The sequence below is a fragment of the Physcomitrium patens genome, chromosome 22 (genome assembly GCF_059467195.1).
Source record: "Physcomitrium patens ecotype Gransden chromosome 22, ASM5946719v1, whole genome shotgun sequence".
Taxonomy (NCBI): Eukaryota; Viridiplantae; Streptophyta; class Bryopsida; order Funariales; family Funariaceae; genus Physcomitrium; species Physcomitrium patens.
The window spans coordinates 4,735,949-4,758,797 of NC_143431.1; the positions used below are offsets into that span (position 1 = coordinate 4,735,949).

Below are 22,849 nucleotides of genomic sequence, written 5' to 3' on the forward strand. Positions count from 1 at the left end.
GCTGCAGAGTGTCTGGACCCCCCTCACTCTGAAACCACGCTTTTATTTTTAGGGTTTCTTTTTTTCCATTTTATGTAACACTAAATGAAGACTAAGCAAGGCTTCAAACAACCTGATGGAACTAGTCACAAAAATCATAAATTAGGCTCAACAAGACTTTTAGTGAACAGTAATTGAGTGACATTACAAATCTGGTTTTATTTTATTTTTATGTAGCCTTTCCTCAACAAAAGAATTAATTTAATAAATAAATAAACAAATCAAGAGAAGTGGAAAATGAATATTTAAGTTTGAGGTCAAATGAGGTTCTCAGCCTAGTTTGATGTATGTTTCTTCAACATATTAGAATAGCTTTCCACTCCTGTCCTTGGAAACTAGTGTAGAATTGTTCTGATTTAAATTGACTTGTATTAAAAAACGCCTTCAAATATTAAAAACTTTGTTGAATTTCTGGTAATAAATATCTTATAATTATCTTTTACTTAATCTTGTATCAACTTGGGATTTTTGTGCTTCATTTTTTTTCTATGAGTAATATTACAATTTTTGATAGAGGTACACTCACATGTTAAATAAAGATTTAAAAGCATTTAAAAAAGAATATGTTAAATGATGTTTTCGAATTGTACAAACACGTTTGCAACATACAACTTCAAACGAGAATGTGCTTTATGAGTGTCAACAAATTCCATGACGTCATACTTACTCAAAAAAACATTGAGAAACTTAGCATTCTTAAACATTTCAAACACACTACACTTCATCTCCTACTATATGTGTAATCCTTCGTGCAAGTTCTTATCAACATTAGCACACGAAAAGAAAACCTTCTAGTTCGCCTTGAGTCATGTACCCAAGAAGTGACTACACAGAGGAAATGCACTTTTATTTCTTCAGCACACACACACACACACACATAGATATATATATATATATATATATATAAGCATACAAACATATATACATACGAAGGGCGTTGTAAAATGATAGCAGTTACAACATGGAATCATTACTATTAAAATGTTTGCTGTTGTTGTCGTTCCAGCAATGACTTTATTGCATGTGAAACCAAAAGATGTGCAGTTTCGTTGACGCCTGCAACGGCGTGACCTAATTAACTTGTGCGCCGCGGGCACCACCGAGAGCTACAAGCAAGCCCAGCAACGGAATCTGGCTGGAAAACTGGCTAGTTCCACAGGCTCAGTGATCACTGTCGGGCTTTAAACAGGCACTGGGCCATCGATCCATCCGTCCATAGCACTCTTTGCTCAGATTACCATGATTTGCAGCAGCAACAGCAGCAGCAGCACCTTCTTGCAAGCTCTCAGTAAATGTGACGTACGATCTGATGTTGCGGAGCCACCAGCTCATCACTGTAGCAAGAGCATCCTGCTCCAATCACGAACTGAAGGTCATGACCTGAAGCCCATGAGACTGGGTCTTGGGCAGCGTTACGGTTTCAGACACTACAGCTTTCCATGCTTCACTGTGACTGCGGGAAGCAGTGAGTGTGTGTGGGGTGTGTGAGAGTGTGTCTCGCGCTGGCTAAGGTCGGTATCAGAAGTCGCTGATTTGGCCGAGTCCTGATGCCTCACTCAACTTAGGCACGTACACTGATCCAGGACACAGGCGCCGCGGTCCTGCGAACCCCTCCTGTCAGTTACGAGGAATCGTACTGGCTCACGTACGCAACTGGTCCCCGTGTTTTGAAAAATCTGTTCAGAGGGAGAGTTACTGGCTGATTGTACTGGGATCCAGGTTGGTGTGGATTTAAAATTGCCAACCCAACGTAACTTGGTTTAGACCTTGCGTGCTTGGTGTCCACTTTAGAACTGGCTCAATCTGGTGACTGCTCGTCGAATCTGTGTTGGATTGATTTTTTTCGACTGTAAACAGTATCATCGGAACTGGATTCGTATGTGGCTACTAAGGAACTCCGAAGATCATGCAAGTTGTTACGAACGCTTAGTTCAAGACCATCCATCGATTTTGTTGGTTAACACAAAGGAAAGAAATGCATGGTAGTAACGGGTACAAGTTCTGATTCATTCACGATGTTGCAAAAAACAAAAAAAAATAAAAAAATAAAAAAATCACCGGGGTCAAGCATCGTCGTTGTACGTGAACATCTACTACAAGTCCTCAGTCGTCGTGGCCACCGGCCATGCAGTCCGATGTTCACACATGCATTGAGGGTTAAAATGTGCGCCAGCTATTCATTGAGCAAATTGTACTGGGTTTTTACTATCGTTACGTGGATTCCAGTCAATGATCGGCCACGACTTGTTGTACCTCGAACAAAGTGCACATCCCAGACCTTGATCGAAGGGTTGTTCTTAAGCTTCTAATGTGCTACGTAGCAACATCCCATCTTGCTCAGAATCTTGAATCGAAAAAATCATGGTCTAAAGGCTTCAGGGAAATTTGGGAAAGACAGCTGACTCGAAGCCATGATTTGAGTAGTCTGCTTCGAAAAGCCCTTACATCGTACACAGGTTCAGTTTCATTGAGGGGACTGCTTGATGTTTGTCGTGGCATCACACGGAGCTGGTTCTCCTTTTCTGTGCTAACAAGTACCGGAGCCATCTGGAATAAGGTGTGACAACTCACTCAATTGTCGACGAGCGTGTCATATCCTGCAACCGAGCAGATTCCTTGTCAAGACTACAAAGCGATGGATTCTTGCGGCCCAGCGAGTCCAGCAAGGGCATGTATCCCAATTCGAAAACCTCAAAGTCGACGTCGATGGGGGCACATCTTCAATCTGTAAACATACACAAACCCACACACACACAGTCCGTGTCCTAGAACTGGTCCCGAATACTCTGCTCAGATTCTCCACCGTTACCTCGGCAGCCCTTGGAACTTACAGGAGCCTCCTCCCTGAAGCGAATCCACCCCACATTTGCTTTCACGTTGCTCTTGGGGCCCTTTTCTAACACAAACAGACTGCGACTCCCACAAACTGCCAACAAGTACAGGATCCAGACTGCAGCTCCTGTGAAGATAGAAGCGACAAGCACATCGGAAAGGGAAAACTATCCTCCACCAGCAGATGGTTCCCGCTGAGCTAATCCGCGCCTCCTTTTTTATTCCATATGCTACCAGCTCCTCCACTTTCCACAATACTTCCTCACCCCCGAGCTCAGCAGATTCCCGCCTCGTGATCTCCGCGCCGACAGTGCCGAACCCAGCACCGACACATAGCAAACCCAAGCTTTTGTAGTACGAATTGTTGGGCAACGTTGCATGTTGTTCTGTCCTGCTTGTGCTTTATGACTTCCTAGGGGGCGGAGGCGAAATTTATGGTGTTGGGTAAAATTACCTCGTTTGAGCAATGGCATCTAAGATTTAGGGTTTCTATTGTTGGGCTATGTTGAATGTGTGGTTCTGTGTGGACGAGGCTTCTCCTCTTTCATGGGTGGATATGACTAGGTTTGGTTGTGATCTGTTTTCAACGTGTTTGATAAAAACTCCACACTTCTCATACTTGGGTGTCTCTTAATCCATATGGTTTTATTTATTTGTAGGGATTTTTCAAGTACAGATTAGGTTTGTAGAAATAGGATTTCAAGTGGGTATGATGGATATGAAGCCATTCTAATTTTAAAATAATTGTGGGTCATAATGATACTTGAAAATGTATAAACAACACATCATTAGATACAAAATTTATTACAGTTGGCAATCTTAGGTTTATATGTATATTTTTATGGATACCCAAATGGAAGATTCTTATAGCTATATCCTACAAAATTGTTTGTGAATGAATCAGTGCAAAGTTTGTATTTATTAGTAATTTTTTTGAAAACTCGGTTTAATACTAATATAAAAATTTATTTCAATGATTTAAATAAATATAAACTAATTTGACTAAATATTATTACATAGAATTTAGTATGAAATTTCTTTTAATTTTTATTTGAAAAACAAATATTTTTTTAAAGAATTATATACATTAAAAAGAGAGTTTAATAACTTGTAATTACATCAATATGAATTAAATCTTTAAATGTAAAAAATAAAATTATTTTTTTATGCTTTTAATTAAACTATTTTAGTTTTTATAGAATGGTATATACATTAGATTTTTTTTTCAAATATTATTTGAAATTTTGAAAATATTAATAATATAAATTTTAACATTAAAATGAAAAATTGGAAAAAATTTTATAGTTTTTTGTATAATTATTTTGATATTTGATTTTTTTAATTTTATATTTAGTAGAAACAAACCTTTCTAATGCTCAACATTATCCTACTTGTCTTATATTAAGTAATGTAAGACAAATTTTGTATTGTGAATTATGTTGTGTAACTTGTTACCTATGGGCAAGAACAAAGAATCTCCCTTAATAGTAGCATGATGTGTGATACCTATACTTTTTAAATATTCATCTTCTTGATAGATTGAATATATACCTTTTCAAAAAAAATAAGTCAAAATCTAATAGAAGCTAAAATGTAATGGCATCAATCTTTTGAAATCTTCACCATTTTTTTTGAACATACCTATATATATGTATATATATATGTATATGTGTGTGAAGTTGGAGTTTAGGATTAGAGTTTAGGAAGTAGCAACTTCCTTCAAATAAAAATAAAAGAATCCTAAAAGAGAATTGTGCTTTCTCAAAGCATTTAGAGAGGACTTGAGATATATAGAAATTAAATTACCTTGGACTTTTGGAATGAATTCATATCGTTAAGAGATGGTGTGAGCAAGGAACATACCATTGCCAAATATCTAGAACGATACGAGTTATCTAGAAGAGCACTTGTGAAAGGCACAATCGAAAGCATGTCCACTTCGAAAGATGTCCATTTTGAAGTCTTCTCAGGAATAACAAAAGCTAGCAGGATGGGTGCTATCAAATCATTAGTACTGAAATCTTCAAGAGCCCATTGTATGGATTTCACACTCTGCAGCTCTTCTCATATATCTGGAGAACGACGACTTCACTTCGTAGATATTTTGTCGACGCTTCTGTGAAATTTTTGAACAGTGCTCGGGAGATTATTGCATGCAAGATTGCTGACAATAATTCTAGGTCGAAAATGTCAAATCGAGAGAGAATGCCCGTTACAGAACCCGTCGTTGCGACGACAGGAACTAGTACACTTCAAGTACTACAAGTTCGTCGAGCAAATGCGCTTTTCAAGCAGTGAAAGAACATAGGATTTGAGAAACTTTCAAGCTCCCACAAGCGTATCGAGACACTCCGTTAGAGCCATGTCACACATACAGACGCAGCAATGATGAAGAGGCCTTAAGGTGTGAAAAGAAGCACAAATCATACGCTTCCCATGAATTACAGGAACAAATGCTTGCCCTGAAACAGATATCAGTTTCATCCCCTAGCTGCACGCTGAGAAATCAGACATTGTGAGGTCTACAGCTTACACAAACAGAAGATATTTCGTATCAAAAGCATAAATTCTGACTCCCCAAACAAAAACCAATTCAAGTTAACAACACGATACAGTCCAATAATAAAATACTCTCAATCTGTACTCCATAATCTATAGAACATGAAAACCTGCAAGGATTGCCAACATATCCTGATGTACATGTGACATGCCATCATCACGCTAGTAGACATGTGAACTGAGATTGCAACACTTCGTCAGAAAGATAACGCCCTTTTTCAGAGCTTGACACCTTCAGCAAGCACTCAGACTAAACAAATAAGCTGCTCATCATGAGTACGAAAATTAGTCACAAACCCACAATCAAAGCTCGAAGTAAGAACAAAAAAAATGTATAAAGTGCTGAACGATGTGATCCAAAGACCGTTCACTGTGTCTAAACCCAAAAACTCCAGGTCCACAATGCACCAGAACCAATCATCCATAAACAAGAAACCAACAGCAAGTAAATTAACCTTATGCAATTCCAAATCAACCATATTCCACTCAACCAAACGAAAACTGGACCACGTTCACAACAAAAAATTGATAACCAACAGATTCAGACACCATCATGGCAGTTTCAAATAACTGCCATTTCCTCCCTAAATAAACTATGACACGAATTGTTCCTTCTCAAAAACAAATATCAGAGAAGCATTCCATGTAAGCAAAACGTAGGTACAGCATAGACATACAAAGAACTATTACCAAATCACAAACCCCATGCTTGCTATAAGACAACTCTTTCATCTAAAAGAAACAACTCCATTCAAACTCAATAAAACACACTAAAATGTAAGAGAATCATCAAACTTTAAGATGGCATACAGGACTATTCAAATTAAACAAAAGGAACATAACCCATACATAAAAATTTAAAATTAAAAAAAAAAAAAAAAAGGAAAAAAAAGGGTTAAGGGCACAACAAAACGAGCCGTCAATCCAGTCGTGAAGTATGAAGCGACCAATACAAGATTTCGCCACAGACAAGAAAGAATTTCTTTATCGGACATCTCGAAATTTCCCAGAATTAAAACCGCAAGTCCTACTCGGAATAACTCCATAACCCCGACCTATTGCCCTACAGGGAAACCTAACCAGCAGTTACAACCTAAGTATCCTACAAAAATGCCTAAATTACAACCTGAGGAGGAGAGAGAGTGTGGAGTATTGGCTATGCGAGCACGGCGAGGATGTCCTGGACCCTCAACACCACGTACTGCGTCCCATCCTTGCCCTTGAAGTCGTTCCCCGCGTACTTCGAATACAGCACCGTGTTGCCCTTCTGCACCTCCAGCGGCTTCCGCTCGCCGTCCTCGCCGTAAGCGCCCGGTCCCGTCGCCACCACCGTCCCGATCACGGGCTTCTCCTTCGCGTTCTCCGTCAGCAGCACGCCCCCGGCCGTCTTCGACTCCAGCTCCGTCACGCGGATGAGCACGCGGTCGTTGGCCGGCTCTAGGTCCTTCACGTCATCCGTCGCCAATAGGCCCACAACGTCGTCCTCCTTGAGCAGGAGATGCGGCTCGCCATTGAAATCCAACTCTGTGCCCGCGAACTTGGAGTACACGATCTGCGCGCCGGACTTCACAGCGGACTCCAGCTTCTTGTCGCCCAGGGTCTTGCCGTCCCCCACGGCCACCACCTCCCCGCCCTGGGGCTTGGTCTGCGCCGAGGTAGGGAGCAGGATGCCGCCCATGCTCTTCTCCTCCGCGGCCTGAATCTTGACCAGAATACGGTCGCCCAGGGGCTTGAGCGTCGTGAACTGGGGCGCTACGGCTGTGGCAGCGCGCGCGATGAGGAGGCACCTGCGAGGAGAGGAGGCAGCGAAGGAGACGTGGCTAGTAGGGTTGAGCTGGGCAGAGCGCCCGGGAGTAGCCCTGAGGCCCTGGAAGGAGGCCAATTTGCAGGTCCGGGCGTTGAGCGCCGTTCCGACCTGGGCTGCCATTGCGGGGGGGGGGGGATTGATTGAATCAAGGATGCGACGCAAAACGTGAACGCAGCAGCGCAGGGCAGCGCGGTACAATGCGAGAAGAGAGGAGGGAGAAGGAGAGAATTGGAATTGGGGGCGACAGAAGGACGGAGTGTGAAGGGAAGGGAAGGGAAGGGAAGGGGAATGGGGAATCGAACCGAAGAGGGCGTCCGAGAGTAGAGAAGTTGCGCTGCGGGATGAGAGGGGAGGTGGGGTTTTGGGCTTTGATGGGTCTTTGGAACCCTCCAGAAAAGCGGAGGGGAGGAAGCAGGGTCCTTTCTTTGAGGCTTTGGTCTTGATCCTTGGTCCCCGTCGTCGTCGCGTGTCTCTGGGAGCTTCCTTGTGGATAATGCCCCTTCCCTTCCTTCCTTCCCCTGGCTTTCACTCTCGCTCGCTGCCGACGCTTTGCCTGCTCCCCCCCTCTCAGCAGAGATGGATGGTCCTGTGCCCTCTGCCCCTCCGAACACCAGGCTCACTCTGTTCTCCGTGACAGAGCATTGGTAGCTAACGTACTTCGTGCATACGATCCTCGACTCCCCTCCACCCTTCTCGCTTTATGGCGGGGATCGATAGTTGGAGAAATTTGACTGGTATGCGCAGGACATAATGTGTTCATACATGTCAGCATGGCCGAGTGGTCTAAGGCGCCAGACTCAAGTTCTGGTCTTCGTAAGGGGGCGTGGGTTCGAACCCCACTGCTGACAAAGGGCTTCTATGACTTGTGGCGGCCCGACTAAATACATGTTTCCGATCGCCTCACAGTAAGGTCAACTTTTCAAATCTTACCACGAGCTTTTACCAAGAGCTTTTGACACAAATGAGGAAGCCCCGTCGCAAAGATTAGAGAATAGGAAACAACAAAACCATCCAAGTCTTAACACTTAACAATTCTAATAAGTGTTTGTTCTGTCACTGACTCTCTTGTCAAGTTATTCATCATATATGAACTTATAAACCTTAATTGTATAAGCTAGTTATGACATTTTAATTCTTTTACACACATTAATTTTTTTTAACTCTACAAATAAAAATAAATAAATAAAATCTAAATTGAAAAAATTATACAACTTTGAAACATCACTCTACTCTAATTAGTGTTGTAATACATCTAATCTTCTTTTTGTCACTCAATTGCTACTAAATTATTGTCACAACGCACCACTTCCACTAGGGTCCATAGTTGATGTACAAGAGGAATTATGCCAAAACTACAATCAACTCAAGCAAGCCATGAACACATCAAAGCAACACAAAGAATCATGTTGTTGTGATGCACTTAATTTAAGTTCATTTAAATTATTTGGAAGGCAATTAGTTTTACTTGTAGGGGGTAGGAATATAATGCTATTAAACTTCTAATTTGTCAAAAATTAATGTGTGTAAAAGAATTAAAATGTCATAACTAGCTTATACAATTAAGGTTTATAAGTTCATATATGATGAATAACTTGACAAGAGAGTCAGTGACAGAACAAACACTTATTAGAATTGTTAAGTGTTAAGACTTGGATGGTTTTGTTGTTTCCTATTCTCTAATCTTTGCGACGGGGCTTCCTCATTTGTGTCAAAAGCTCTTGGTAAAAGCTCGTGGTAAGATTTGAAAAGTTGACCTTACTGTGAGGCGATCGGAAACATGTATTTAGTCGGGCCGCCACAAGTCATAGAAGCCCTTTGTCAGCAGTGGGGTTCGAACCCACGCCCCCTTACGAAGACCAGAACTTGAGTCTGGCGCCTTAGACCACTCGGCCATGCTGACATGTATGAACACATTATGTCCTGCGCATACCAGTCAAATTTCTCCAACTATCGATCCCCGCCATAAAGCGAGAAGGGTGGAGGGGAGTCGAGGATCGTATGCACGAAGTACGTTAGCTACCAATGCTCTGTCACGGAGAACAGAGTGAGCCTGGTGTTCGGAGGGGCAGAGGGCACAGGACCATCCATCTCTGCTGAGAGGGGGGGAGCAGGCAAAGCGTCGGCAGCGAGCGAGAGTGAAAGCCAGGGGAAGGAAGGAAGGGAAGGGGCATTATCCACAAGGAAGCTCCCAGAGACACGCGACGACGACGGGGACCAAGGATCAAGACCAAAGCCTCAAAGAAAGGACCCTGCTTCCTCCCCTCCGCTTTTCTGGAGGGTTCCAAAGACCCATCAAAGCCCAAAACCCCACCTCCCCTCTCATCCCGCAGCGCAACTTCTCTACTCTCGGACGCCCTCTTCGGTTCGATTCCCCATTCCCCTTCCCTTCCCTTCCCTTCCCTTCACACTCCGTCCTTCTGTCGCCCCCAATTCCAATTCTCTCCTTCTCCCTCCTCTCTTCTCGCATTGTACCGCGCTGCCCTGCGCTGCTGCGTTCACGTTTTGCGTCGCATCCTTGATTCAATCAATCCCCCCCCCCCCGCAATGGCAGCCCAGGTCGGAACGGCGCTCAACGCCCGGACCTGCAAATTGGCCTCCTTCCAGGGCCTCAGGGCTACTCCCGGGCGCTCTGCCCAGCTCAACCCTACTAGCCACGTCTCCTTCGCTGCCTCCTCTCCTCGCAGGTGCCTCCTCATCGCGCGCGCTGCCACAGCCGTAGCGCCCCAGTTCACGACGCTCAAGCCCCTGGGCGACCGTATTCTGGTCAAGATTCAGGCCGCGGAGGAGAAGAGCATGGGCGGCATCCTGCTCCCTACCTCGGCGCAGACCAAGCCCCAGGGCGGGGAGGTGGTGGCCGTGGGGGACGGCAAGACCCTGGGCGACAAGAAGCTGGAGTCCGCTGTGAAGTCCGGCGCGCAGATCGTGTACTCCAAGTTCGCGGGCACAGAGTTGGATTTCAATGGCGAGCCGCATCTCCTGCTCAAGGAGGACGACGTTGTGGGCCTATTGGCGACGGATGACGTGAAGGACCTAGAGCCGGCCAACGACCGCGTGCTCATCCGCGTGACGGAGCTGGAGTCGAAGACGGCCGGGGGCGTGCTGCTGACGGAGAACGCGAAGGAGAAGCCCGTGATCGGGACGGTGGTGGCGACGGGACCGGGCGCTTACGGCGAGGACGGCGAGCGGAAGCCGCTGGAGGTGCAGAAGGGCAACACGGTGCTGTATTCGAAGTACGCGGGGAACGACTTCAAGGGCAAGGATGGGACGCAGTACGTGGTGTTGAGGGTCCAGGACATCCTCGCCGTGCTCGCATAGCCAATACTCCACACTCTCTCTCCTCCTCAGGTTGTAATTTAGTGAATGTATCTGGCAGAATTGGTACCTTGATATATTTTACAAGTTAGTGATTAGATAGTGGATCAGAATTTGGTACAAGAGGTTAAGTGGAACCGTTGGAAGTTTTGTCTGCCTGTCATGGTGGTGAGGTAATTCTTTGGTAAATTGTATCTTTGTGAAATGGATTCTTGGACATTTATTTCATTTCTGCCTAATGTCACCTGTTTTTCTACTTTACACTATTTTTTCCGTTGTAATGTGGCATTGTGTTGGCCATTGAGTTCTGTGTCAAGTGGCCAGCGGGATCAGTTTATGATTTGTGGTGTAGATTTCCGTGAATTCTCATGATCGAGCCCGTACGCTCCTGTTGTGCAGTGGAAATGGGCTGTTCTTGTGGTTGTGTACTCTTCGCATTTACAGAATTGTCTGGGTATGATCGGTTTATTCGGCATTTGGACGTCATGGTTGATTTCGCACGTATGCGTTGTATTTTTCGCGAACGAATGAAGTTATAATTTGAGCTCTTCTTTTCGCGTTCTCTTCGTTTTTGTGGAATAGCTTTTGTTCCGGTCATGTGTGCTTGGTTGTTGATAGAATCTTTAGTTTTTTTTGTTTTTTTTGTTTTTTTTGTTTATCCTATCGCTTAGATCGGGATCAAAGGAATGCATTTTTGAGTCTTAGAGAACAGAGTTAGTCAGCATAATTTAGTATTTATAACCTTCAATAGATACGTAATTATTGGGACTTTTCATCGAATATATGTATTGTGCTAAATAGGGGGACTGGATAATATATTCTGTTCTCTTAATTCTTGGGTTTGTATTTTTCTTGCCTTTAGATTGATCAGTAGCACGTGTCCTCGACTTCAGAACGCCGCTGCATAATTGTGACATTGCATGACATTCCATGACTTCAACGCAACTCGCTCCAGACGGAGCTTCTAGTCTATCGGTCTGGCTCCCTTTGTCTCCTTTACGATTCCTCACCCTCCTCTTGCACGAATAGTCGATTCACATACTCTTTCCAATTATCTACCATTGTGTATTTTAGTCGATGAGTAAAACTTTTTCGGTTTGAAGGAATCCGAAATTAAAGGAGAGCAGAGTGATGGGAGGAAAATTTGGCCATCTGGGAATAGTTATTTAATGGCAGATCTTTCGAGTTTCGATTCTTGTGTGTGAAGTGGAACACAATCCAACAGGTGCCGATCAAATTAAATGTAACAGGAAATAAATGGTGCTTAAAAGTATTCGACCACATTGCACTTGAAATGACGGGATTGAAGCAATGGAGGCTTGTCAATCACTCGTCGACTCAAATGCGAAACGGTGCTTTAACTTCGTGTGTTCACTTGTCCTTAAGTGTGACCTATCGGCAGTTCTTCATGCCTCAGTCTAGACCTGCACAAGGTGAACATTTATCAAGAATTTCGTTTATTCCAAGGACCTAGCCTCCATTGGAGCCTGGTTGTATGAATGCTAATGGTGTCAAAAACCTTGACAAAATTCTGTGGCACTTGTTTATACACATGACTAAGTGACTGAGTGTTATGAAAACATGATGGATATCATTTGTTGCAAACAAAATGTGTATTAGTTAAGAGCTGGATAAGTCACAACTTTTGGTACATATAATATGGAATATTCAACACTCCTCTTTTAGAAGTGGGATTTAATTCTATATTGAAATAAGTCTTAACATATCCTTGAAAGCTAGAAACTTATCTCTAAGAAGAGGTTTTATAAAGATGTCTCTGCCATCTGCTCTGTGGAATAATATTCCAAACCAATTTATTCTTTCTCCACACATTGCTTAATAAAATGATGTTTTATATTTCAATGTTTTGTACAACCATTGTGTGTTGGATTCTTGGCAATAGCAATGGCATTTTGGTTATTCTTATTAACAAGAATTCTTTCCAACTCAAGAATGTCATAATTCTTAAGTACTTTACAAAGCCACAAAGCCTCTTTAGTTGCATTAGCTAAAGTTTCATACTTTGCTTTTATTAAAAAAATAAAAACTAAAAATTGCTTCTTGCTTGACCAAGTGATAATTATTCTACCTAATATAAATGCATAACCTCCTACTAAATAATGTGTCTCTATATAACCTACTCCATCTACATTACTGTAGCCTACAAGTTGTAAGTGTGCTTCTTTTTCTCCATATTGCAATACCAAAATATTTGGTTTATTGCAAATAATGAAATATTCATTTGATTCTTTACCAATGCAAAATATTTGGATGTGCTATATATTGAACAAAGTATTTACAAGAAAATGCAATATCATATCTTGTACCATTTACAAAGTACAAAAATAAACTTAAAGATTTTGATAAAACTTTATATCTTCTACATCCAAAAAATCATCATTTTCATGCTTAGTGACATGACTTTGTACTATTGGTGTAGTAACTACCTTTGCACATTTTTTTCCAAATTCCTCCAACTTTTGACAAATGTACTTAATTTGGCTCAAACTAATAGTATTTTTTATTTTTTTATTTTTTATTTTTTATTTTTTTATCTTGCAAAAAATCAATGCAAAGAAAATGACAAGTTTCACCAAGGTTCTTTATCTTGTAGCACTTTCACAATTGATGTTTGTATTTCACAAGGATCTCAAAGTTCTTGCTATTAATAAGTACGTTATTAACATAGATAATTAGTGCAATAATTAGTTCTTCAATGTACATTGTGTACAAACAAGGATCTGATTTTGAGCGCTTCTACCTAAGATTCAATAAAGTTTTATCCAAATCCTTGTTCTATCCACATCTAGATTGCTTTAAACCATATAAAGTCTTTAGTAATTGAAACACCTTGCTTTTGTATTTTGAGAGAACTTCAAATCTTTTAGAGTCTTCATATAAATATTATCTTCTTTAAGTTCATCATTTAAATAAGTTGAAATAACATCAAGTTACAATATATTCCAATTAAGAGTAGTTGCAATTACAACAAATATACAAAGTATTGTAAGATGAATAATTGGTACAAAATTTTCTTAGTAATCAAGACCCTTTACTTGAATAAAACCCTCTGCAACTAATTGTGCTTTAAAACATTTAATGGAACCATCGTTAGCAAGTTTTTTCTTAAAAATCTATTTTGAATCCATAGCCTTCATGTCTTCGGATAAAAATAAAAATTTCTATGTACCATGATCATTCAAAGAATTGAATTCTTCTTTCATAGTATGACTCCATTCTTTGCAAAAATATGAATTCATAGCTTACTCAATAGTCTCTAGTATTGAATATTTATTAATATGAATTACATATATTATTTCAATTAATAAGTCATAATCTCTTCAAATAAATTTTTTGTCTTTTTTTCAAGGCGTGCAATACATCCTATTACCACTTATAATATTAGCTAGATTAATACTACTTACATAATGACATATTGGTGGTAGAGCTTGAGTGATTGCTTTCACTTCTGATTGATGGAATTCTACTACTTTTGTTGGTATAAGATTTGATTCTTCTTCATTTTTCCACCTAATCCATCATATACATCTAATCTTAAGGCTTGAGGTTGGGATATTTCTAAGTCACTTAGATGTCAAAAATCTAGTAAATCAAGATCATTTCTATGATCCATATCTTCTCCAATTTTTTTTTGATGGATTAATAGTTCACCAAGTGATTCATCCTTATTATTAAGAAAAATTACAACTTGAGTAATAAAAATCTTCTTTTTTTTAGGTACAAAAATTTCATATTCTTTTGTCACTTCTGAATATTTAAGAAAAATATCCTTCTATGCCTTTGCATTGAGTTTTTGATGTTTTTCTTTTGATATGTAATACCTAGTAGGAAAACCAAAGCAATGAGCATTTTGAAGAGAAGATTTTTTACCATAAAAAACTTTGTGTGGTGTCTTACCACTAAGTCTTGCAAATAGAAGGCAATTGTAAGTCCAAGTCAAAAATTTTGCTACAAACATCTAATATTGATGATTCAACTTGGCATCATTTAGAAGTATTTTTACTCCTTCAAAAATAGTTGACATCATATGCTCTGCCATAATTACAATTTCATATATATATATATATATATATATATATGCAAGGATAATCATGTGCCAAATTCCTTCAACTTTGAAGTAAGAATTAAGATTATTATTTAAGAATTTAATGCCTTGATCAATGAAAAAAGTTTTTTTTAACTTTCTTTCAATTCTTCTTTGTGCCTCTACTTCTCAAGTCTTATAGGCAATATATACTTGGTTCTTAGTTTCAAAAAATGCAAGACTACAATAGCTAAAATATTCATCAATCTACATAGCTAAGAATTTAGTGCCACCAAAGCTTATTATATTAGAATAACTAAGGTCAAATACTATTACATCTAAAATACCATTGGCATGCTTATGCTTATGTGAGAAAGGTTGACTATGGACCTGCCAACAATACATAATTCACATATACGTATTTTATCCCTCTCTTCATTGATTTTTAATTCTTCAATATAATTCATCCGCGATGCCTCTCATATTGTATGCATTAAAATATGTGCTAATACCTAATGCTATTTAATGAGTATATGATCTAAAATAGCTGAACTAGAAATTGTGACAACTTTTTCAATTTTACAAGGCATAAAATAAGCTTTAATGACTAGTATGCCTTATGTGAGTAAGTCACCTAAAGATAGAATCCAATTCTTTCCATTCATATCCAAATTGAATCTGCAATCTTTCTTGCATAAAGTTGCACTTGATAATAAAGTATTATGTGCTCCAAGAATCCAAAAGACATCCTTCACAACCACAAGAATGTGTTTACTTATAGAATTTAAAATTGTGAGATGCATCTCACCTAAGCCTCATAATTTACTAATGTCACAATCATAGCCTTTAAATTGGATAGTTGCATTTTTATTAAAATTAATAATCTTACTCTTGTTTCTTTGGATTTACACATATATTGTACTATCAATGCATATATAATGTCGTAATTGAAACAATGATGCAATCATTATTTTTGAATTATATAATATCTCTTGAGCTCTAAAAATAATAGAAATTTCAACATTTACTACACCATTTCTATTTGTTTTAGGACATTCTACATCACTTTGTCAATGCCCCTTTTATCTACAAGCCCTCAAGTACTTTTAGACTTATCAATCTTAGGCTTCTCTTTTTGTTGTAGATGGTGCTTCTTTAAGGCTTACTTTTCTCTTGTATACATTGTTGAAGCAAAAAATAGAGAATTAGTCTTCTCCTTCTTTTCTATCTCTTCCTCAAAAAAAATATATTGCTCTATTTCTTCCATGATCTCTTTTCTTTTCTTTGATGCAATCAATTAAATAAGTGGATTCTATAATTCTGATAATACGGTAAGTATAAATAATGCCATGCTTTATTTGTCCATTTTACAAGCAACTTCAATATACTGATTCCTAAGATAAAAAATCTCTCCAAGAAAAATCTCTATAGAGTTTTCATCCACATATAAAAAAATCTATTAATTTTTTTAAAAAAAATTATATAATTTTTTCATTAAAAATATCTCAATAATAACTTCCAAAGGCTTGTGGATCTTAGTCAATATGTCCCACATCTCATTTGTACTATTACATTTGCATATATGAATTAATTGCAAAGGCTTAACGTTGAATGAAATCAATGCTTGTACTTTTGCTTTACTTGATTCACATTTTAATTTTTCATCAATATCCATAAGACATTCTAATGTCTTGTTTACATACATGTAGAGCTTACAAATATGCATCAAGTATTTCATAACAAATGTCCATGTATCATAGTTTTTTTTTTCATCTAACCAATTAATGCAATGATCCATTGAAGAAGATGCCATTTCCAACTACAATTAATGAAATAGCAAGAAATATCTAGAAAGGAAAAATTAGCAAATGGTCTACAAAATACAATATTTAGAAAGTAGTAGTAGTACCAAGCTATATTGGAGCAAAAAAAAAAATATTTTTATTGTCATCAACAAATAGAATTTAATTAAATAAAATTTAGTATTAATAGAATTAAATAAAATTTAGTATTAATAGAATTAAATTCTAACTTTAGCAAAATTCCAATAGTTTTAACAAGATTCTAGAAAAGCTTCGGCAACATTCTAATAGCTCTGTGGCTTTGATAGCATTTTAGTGGTGATGGAGCTCCAAGAACAAGTTTGTTCAATCTTCAAAAAAATATCCAAATTTTTCATTCAAACTTTGTTCAAAAAATTTCATCCATAGCATTATTCATGTAGCTTTGATACCGTGTTACAAAAATAGGATATATTATGAAAACATGATGGACATCATTTATTACAAACAAAATATGCCAAAAGCCAAGAGGAAGATATAATTGGTATCTTAGTTAAGAATTGGATAAGTCACAGCTTTTGATACATATAATATGTGCATTCAACACAAATATAAATAATATATTGAATAAGTCGATTGCAAGGCAATTGCTGCCCAAAATATGCTGTAATATTTGTAAATGGGCTTTTTTTGGCATGAAGTTGGATCAAGTAGATTGGCACCCTATGCACATAGAGATCTTGAGTTTTTCTCATGATATGTTATATGTAACTTTATTTAATTCATAATTATTGATTAAATGATAATTTTTTAAATTTATAATATTATTAATAATATTTATTGAATTGAAAGATAATTTAATTTAAGTTGTAATAATACACTCATTTTTCTTTAATCACATGAATATAAAGAATGTTAAATAGATCCAAGATTTTACTAAATTAATCCATCCATTTTAACTATCATAAAAAAATTAAATGTGTTTTTAGATTCATTTTTCTATTATTAATTTTACAATAAATAAAAACCAACCACATTCATTTTGATTATCAATTTCTTCATCAAAGGTGGATATGTTTAGTAAAAGTATGGATCTATTTAACATTCTCCTATTTTTAATGGAATTATCTTTAATAAATATGAAAGAATAAGGTTTATTTATCTTAATTAGTATGTTTAAACATAGATTTTTTAGATATTAAATTGCATATATTTATTTATTTATGTACATCTAAAAATAATTATTTTTAAAAATTCAATTTAAAAATTTGATCAAATATATTTACAATTGCAATGCTATAAAGATAAGGACTAAAATTGCTAAACTTCTTAAAGATAGTATAGAAGGTATACCAAACGTCCACCAAATATGGCATACTTTGTATTTCAAAGGTTCTACATGTGTTCTCTCTAAAAACGTTTATACATTAAGAATGGTAGACAAACTTGTTATATTTTATATATAACTAATAAACAAAGAGTATAAGGTATTATCATACTATCTCTTACATTGCACCTAATAATTTTTTTTATAAATAATTTGTATGTATATATATATATATATATATATATAATTTAAAATACTAAATATTATAAATAAATATTAAAACAATATTTTATTAAAATATCTTTCAAAGATTCAGACGGAAAATGACTTTAAAAAATATTTTTGTAGTAAATTAGACATTTAGTTTCTAATATCTTTGTCAATACCCATATTGCCAAGTTTGAGGCTACAAACTTGCTGAAGGAAAGAGAAAACTTAAATGCTATAAAGAAATAGAAGAATTAAGGTCCAACCATATTTCTAATATTGTGCTATTGAATATACATATTACTTCATGTAGATTTTGTTGTGACGTTTTTTTTTGAAACTATTTCTAATCATAAAAATAAATAAATAAATAAATAAATAAATAAATAAAAACATCTTTAATGAGTTGTAGTTGGTATAATTTTATTGTAAAAATGTACTATGTTAAATAATTTGGATATTTTTGTTAATGGCACTAACACAATTTTATTTTGTTAATGAGAGTGTTTATTTGTTTATTTGTTTATTTCTTCTTACATTATTTGTTTCTTACAAAAAAACCTTCTTGTTATTTTTTAATATAATAATTGATGCTTATTACAAAAATTAGTGCTTCTAAAAATTATAATGTAGATCAACATGTTCATCAAAACCACTCTTTGAATGATCATCACCACTTCTATCTATAGTTTTTTTTAATTGTCTCAAAGCTTTGCAAGTGAATAATTATTAATTCTTCTTTATAACTATTGTACAGATTTGAATGCAATTACTATCTTAAAGTCTACATCATCTACTTTACACAATAAATAGTTGTGTTTCTTATATGTTTTTATTTACAATACAAGGTTTAGAACATTGTTTAACCATTTATGTTCTTAAGGCAAATATTGATGATTTCTTTCTAAGACATTGAAGCATTGTTTGAAAACCAAATAGTATTATCATATTTTTAATAAATAAATTATATTCAATTATGAATATATATATATATATATATATATATATATATATATAATCTAATATAAAATGATATTTGTAATATTTTTTAATATAAATACTTGTAAAGTCTATTTTAGTTGGATTTCAATATTGTAAAGATTCATAAATAAATATTCATGCAACTCTTAATTTTCAACTAAGCTTCAAAGATTTAGTTGCAATATTATGATATAGCTATAATTGCTCATTTAAACATTCATAATATGCTTTATTAAAATAATACAATCTATAAAAAATAGACCAAAAATATTTATCACAAAAAGTAATTTTTTTCTTTAAAAAAGAAAAGAAAAAAAGAAGTTAATTTAAAAATCCAAAAATTATAGTACAAAAATAATGAAATAGAATTATATGTGTTTGCCTCCCTAAAGACTAGATGTAACCTTGACAGGTCTTTAAAACATGTTGGATGCAACTTTGGCCACTTTTCAAAATACATAAAAATAAAAACTTTACCGAGTGTGTTTTCCAACATTTTAATGGTGCATTAAGGTAGCTGTCCTATTTTTGATAACTTAAGCATTTCAACATATATGCAACAAGTATAAAAATGAAAGAAAAATATCCTTCTATACAACAATAGAAATCAAGAAGATTTTAGATGTTTTCACATAATTTGGCTCATAAAATATATATATATATATATATATATATATATATATAAATAAATAGTTGATTTGAAAGATTTCTTCAACCCAAATCTGATATATAGACTAACCTAATTCCAATTAGTAGTGGATTAGAATATTAAAAATATTTTTTTTCCATAATTGAGAAGTGTGGCACCTAATTATGTTATCAAGCTTCATCTAATTCTATATTACCTACAAATGTTAATATATGAATGAAGTATCCAAAATTCAACCAGCTCCGACTAAACTTGAATTCCACCCCAACCAATCAACAATTGCCATCTACATTGGAACACACCCACTCCATCTTGCGGCACTTTTCTATCATCAAAAACATTATAAACTTAACAAATACTAGGTCTATTTCCAACCAAAAGGTGTCAATATCGGTCATAAATAAGATGCCAAACTCATGGAAATACTCCACCTTGTAGGTCAAAACTGGGGGGTAGTTGAAAATAAGCTGACTGTCTTAGATTTGCAACACAACCAACACCACCAACAGCAGAGAGCAAGTAATCTCATTAGTAGATGAGAGAAAGTCTAGCAATCTCCTCGTCCACTACATGGTGGATGTGTCACCATCGAGAGATTGAATCCTCCAATATCTATGATATTTTACTCTATATGTTATTCCAGTTAGAGATTGTGTTGGAATGGAGAAGCGACACCTCTGACGAGAACTCTTCGCCAGATTCGCAAGCTTCTGCACCATCTGTGCGTCACTTGTGAACTTTGGGGTTGTAGGCCAGGCCCCAGTTGGCGCTTCTTATCGTAACGTGTTTGGTTGTCTCAATCATTTCTTCGAGTGGGGTTAATGGCAATTGTAGGGTTTTACTGAGGGAGTTCATAGGAATATTTTGTGAAATATTGGGCATAAGTGACTATTTTGAGGGAATAATATTTGCCACTCCACGTTGAGTTTTCGTCTGTGACGGGTGATGGACAGTTCACACCGTCATGTTCATTTGGAGTGGAGGTAGAAACCATGGAACAATAATAGAACCATTGTGCAGCAAAAAAGAGATGACTTTAGCTTTGCAAATAAGCGTTCGTTACTGAAACTGCTCCGAATAATGACCTGTGGCAGAGTTATCAAATGCAAGGAGGAATCGATAAAGGAACTGTTGTAATACAACAGTGAATTCGCTTGTACGTAAATGATATTAGTGCTAGAATCGATTCTGAATTACAATTTTTAGGATTTACTATCATCTTGACTGCTGAACTATCAGTTGACAATGGTTGAAACCTCAAACTAATCCATGCTTCAGTACACCTTCAATCAAAACAGAACCTCCAACATCTGCGTAGCTAAGGACCGAGGGAGAAGATTAGGAGTCTTTTCTACAAAGATACATACACCAGCCTTATTCTGACAAGACATGTAAGGAGCACAGCAAGGTTAACGCTCTTAAACACCTGCTGTCACAATACTGGCGCTGCACAAGAGTTTATCCAAGAACTCTTAGCCTACAAACAAGCTGTAAATTTAGAGGTAATGATTTGTGGTGCATCATTTAAATCGTATACAAATCTGGTTTAATTGCCGCCAAATAGGTAACCCAAGGAGGATCCTCCGCCAGGAGCAGCGTGGACCTTTGTCGTAGGTCGGTCCTGTAATCAGAAACAGGTGCCTGCTGATCAGCTACAAGACCAACCAAAACCAATGCAACTGCTTATCCTCTTTAAAAGCAAACTTTTGAGATTCTAAGAGTCTTCAAAACTTAGGCTCGATGAACCGATCGAGCAAAGTCTTCAGTGCATGCAAACATGCTCGGATCGATTCTGCATGCTAATCAGTATGCTTCAGGTGAAGTCAAGCAGAGTGAGATCTAAACGGTGCAGAATCAATGTTGAGACATCACCAAAGAAAGCATCCAACGCTGTAAGCTACCAGCGCCAGTCGCAGAATCAGTGTATTTGAGATCACACATCACCCCATTTCCCAAAGCAGGGATGTGACCCTTGTAAGGGAGTAAATTAGATTTAACAGTTATTGCATTTTCCACAATACAATCTCTCAATTAGAAACAGATAATGACACTAAAAAGGAGCTGAGGCATACCACAAACAAGACCTACAGACGTCAAACCGGGGAATATTCACAGCATGATTATCAAGTGCATCCAGATATGATCTGGGAGCAACTACTCACAACTACTGAACTCAACACATCAAACTTTGGTACATTAGTAAACCATGTCTGGAGTAGCAACTTCGCCCCAGAACCTAGTGTGTAGATGCTGTGAGACAAATTGCCGAGCTCAAGATCAAAGAGATGGAAGACCCGGACGTGGCAAAGAAGTCTGGCGGCGATGACCCATCACGAGTAGAAAGAAAATTTCGATCCTAATGTTGGCAATATAGTGAGAAACTGTTTCAAACTTTCTCGTCTACTTTCTTGTCCCGCTCAAGACTAGACTTAGATGTGATAGACCCGAAATTCAAACACGAAAAACCAACAACAACAAAGAGAAGAGACAAGACAGGGCGCAGATCTGGAGGCTTACGGTGATGAAGTTTCCATTGTTCTGACCATCAGCACGGTGGTAGTTGTTCGAGTTCCGGCCCATCTTGTTGGCGCCCATGTCCAAGGACGTCCCTTCGTCAACCTTAGACACAGGAGCTGCTGCAGGGGCAGACTTCTCCTCTGCGACGTTATTCCTCGCAAACCCAGCCGCTCGCTGCTCAGCTGGCGGCTGCTGAGGCTCTAGGGCAGGAGCCCTGGCAGCAGGCTTAGCAGGGCCGGCATCGCTCCCGAACAGATACCCCAAGGAGCTTTGCCCTCCACCGCTGCTACCTCCACGCACCATGATCCCTGCCTCTTCACTTCTTTCTTGATCTGCTCACACACTCAATACCCCACAATCCAATCCCATCACCACACAGACACAACCTTCAGGAACACCCCAGATCTCACGTCCACACTCCCCAACACCCAACTACCAAACATCAACCATCACGACAGAAATACCAACAAAACTAACCAATCAAACAAACAAACAATCAAACAGCCCAACCAACCAACACCACCCAGATGTGGGTAACCTCCAGATCTTGCCACAGAACTCAAAACCAAGAAACAACACATCGAAACAACATCCAGTCACATACCACCACATGTGAAACATACCAAAACAAACGTAAAGAATGTCAAAACACAACGAGACATGGGCAGAGAGAAAGAGAGAAAGAAAGACGATGCACCTGAATGTGTGAGAGCAGCACGAAAGACGACGCAGAGAAGTATGGGAAGAGCGTGCACAGAACAGCAGAGAAACAAGGCAAGACAATACAAGACAA

General features: G+C 37.6%; 3 protein-coding genes and 2 non-coding genes across 5 annotated transcripts; 2 read left to right on the forward strand and 3 right to left on the reverse strand.

Moving 5' to 3' along the window:
• Window positions 1-6,387: 6,387 nt before the first annotated feature.
• LOC112274710 (20 kDa chaperonin, chloroplastic) lies at window positions 6,388-8,370 on the reverse strand. Its single transcript, XM_024504409.3, has one exon. The coding sequence runs from the start codon at window positions 7,355-7,357 to the stop codon at window positions 6,587-6,589; it is 771 nt and encodes a 256-aa protein (XP_024360177.1). The 5' UTR covers window positions 7,358-8,370; the 3' UTR covers window positions 6,388-6,586.
• Window positions 8,002-8,085, forward strand: TRNAL-CAA (transfer RNA leucine (anticodon CAA)). The gene has a single exon. It is a non-coding gene; the product is annotated as a tRNA-Leu (tRNA).
• A 398-nt stretch (window positions 8,371-8,768) lies between the features above and the next one.
• On the forward strand, window positions 8,769-10,777 carry LOC112274733 (20 kDa chaperonin, chloroplastic). Its single transcript, XM_024504446.3, has one exon. The coding sequence runs from the start codon at window positions 9,782-9,784 to the stop codon at window positions 10,550-10,552; it is 771 nt and encodes a 256-aa protein (XP_024360214.1). The 5' UTR covers window positions 8,769-9,781; the 3' UTR covers window positions 10,553-10,777.
• TRNAL-CAA (transfer RNA leucine (anticodon CAA)) lies at window positions 9,054-9,137 on the reverse strand. The gene has a single exon. It is a non-coding gene; the product is annotated as a tRNA-Leu (tRNA).
• A 9,877-nt stretch (window positions 10,778-20,654) lies between the features above and the next one.
• On the reverse strand, window positions 20,655-22,849 carry LOC112274665 (protein SPIRAL1-like 1). Its single transcript, XM_024504328.3, has 3 exons — window positions 22,754-22,849; window positions 22,057-22,388; window positions 20,655-21,160 (listed from the first exon to the last, which is right to left on the reverse strand). The coding sequence occupies exons 2-3, from the start codon at window positions 22,357-22,359 to the stop codon at window positions 21,086-21,088; spliced, it is 378 nt and encodes a 125-aa protein (XP_024360096.1). The 5' UTR covers window positions 22,360-22,388; window positions 22,754-22,849; the 3' UTR covers window positions 20,655-21,085.

Excerpts from the sequence above, each read along its gene's own strand:
- LOC112274710 (XM_024504409.3), bottom strand. The coding sequence starts at position 7,357 with ATGGCAGCCCAGGTCGGAACGGCGCTCAACGCCCGGACCTGCAAATTG.
- LOC112274733 (XM_024504446.3), top strand. The coding sequence starts at position 9,782 with ATGGCAGCCCAGGTCGGAACGGCGCTCAACGCCCGGACCTGCAAATTG.
- LOC112274665 (XM_024504328.3), bottom strand. The coding sequence starts at position 22,359 with ATGGTGCGTGGAGGTAGCAGCGGTGGAGGGCAAAGCTCCTTGGGGTAT. Across the intron at positions 21,161-22,056 it reads ACAATGGAAACTTCATCACC|GACCGACCTACGACAAAGGT; the intron begins GTAAGCCTCCAG and ends TTCTGATTACAG.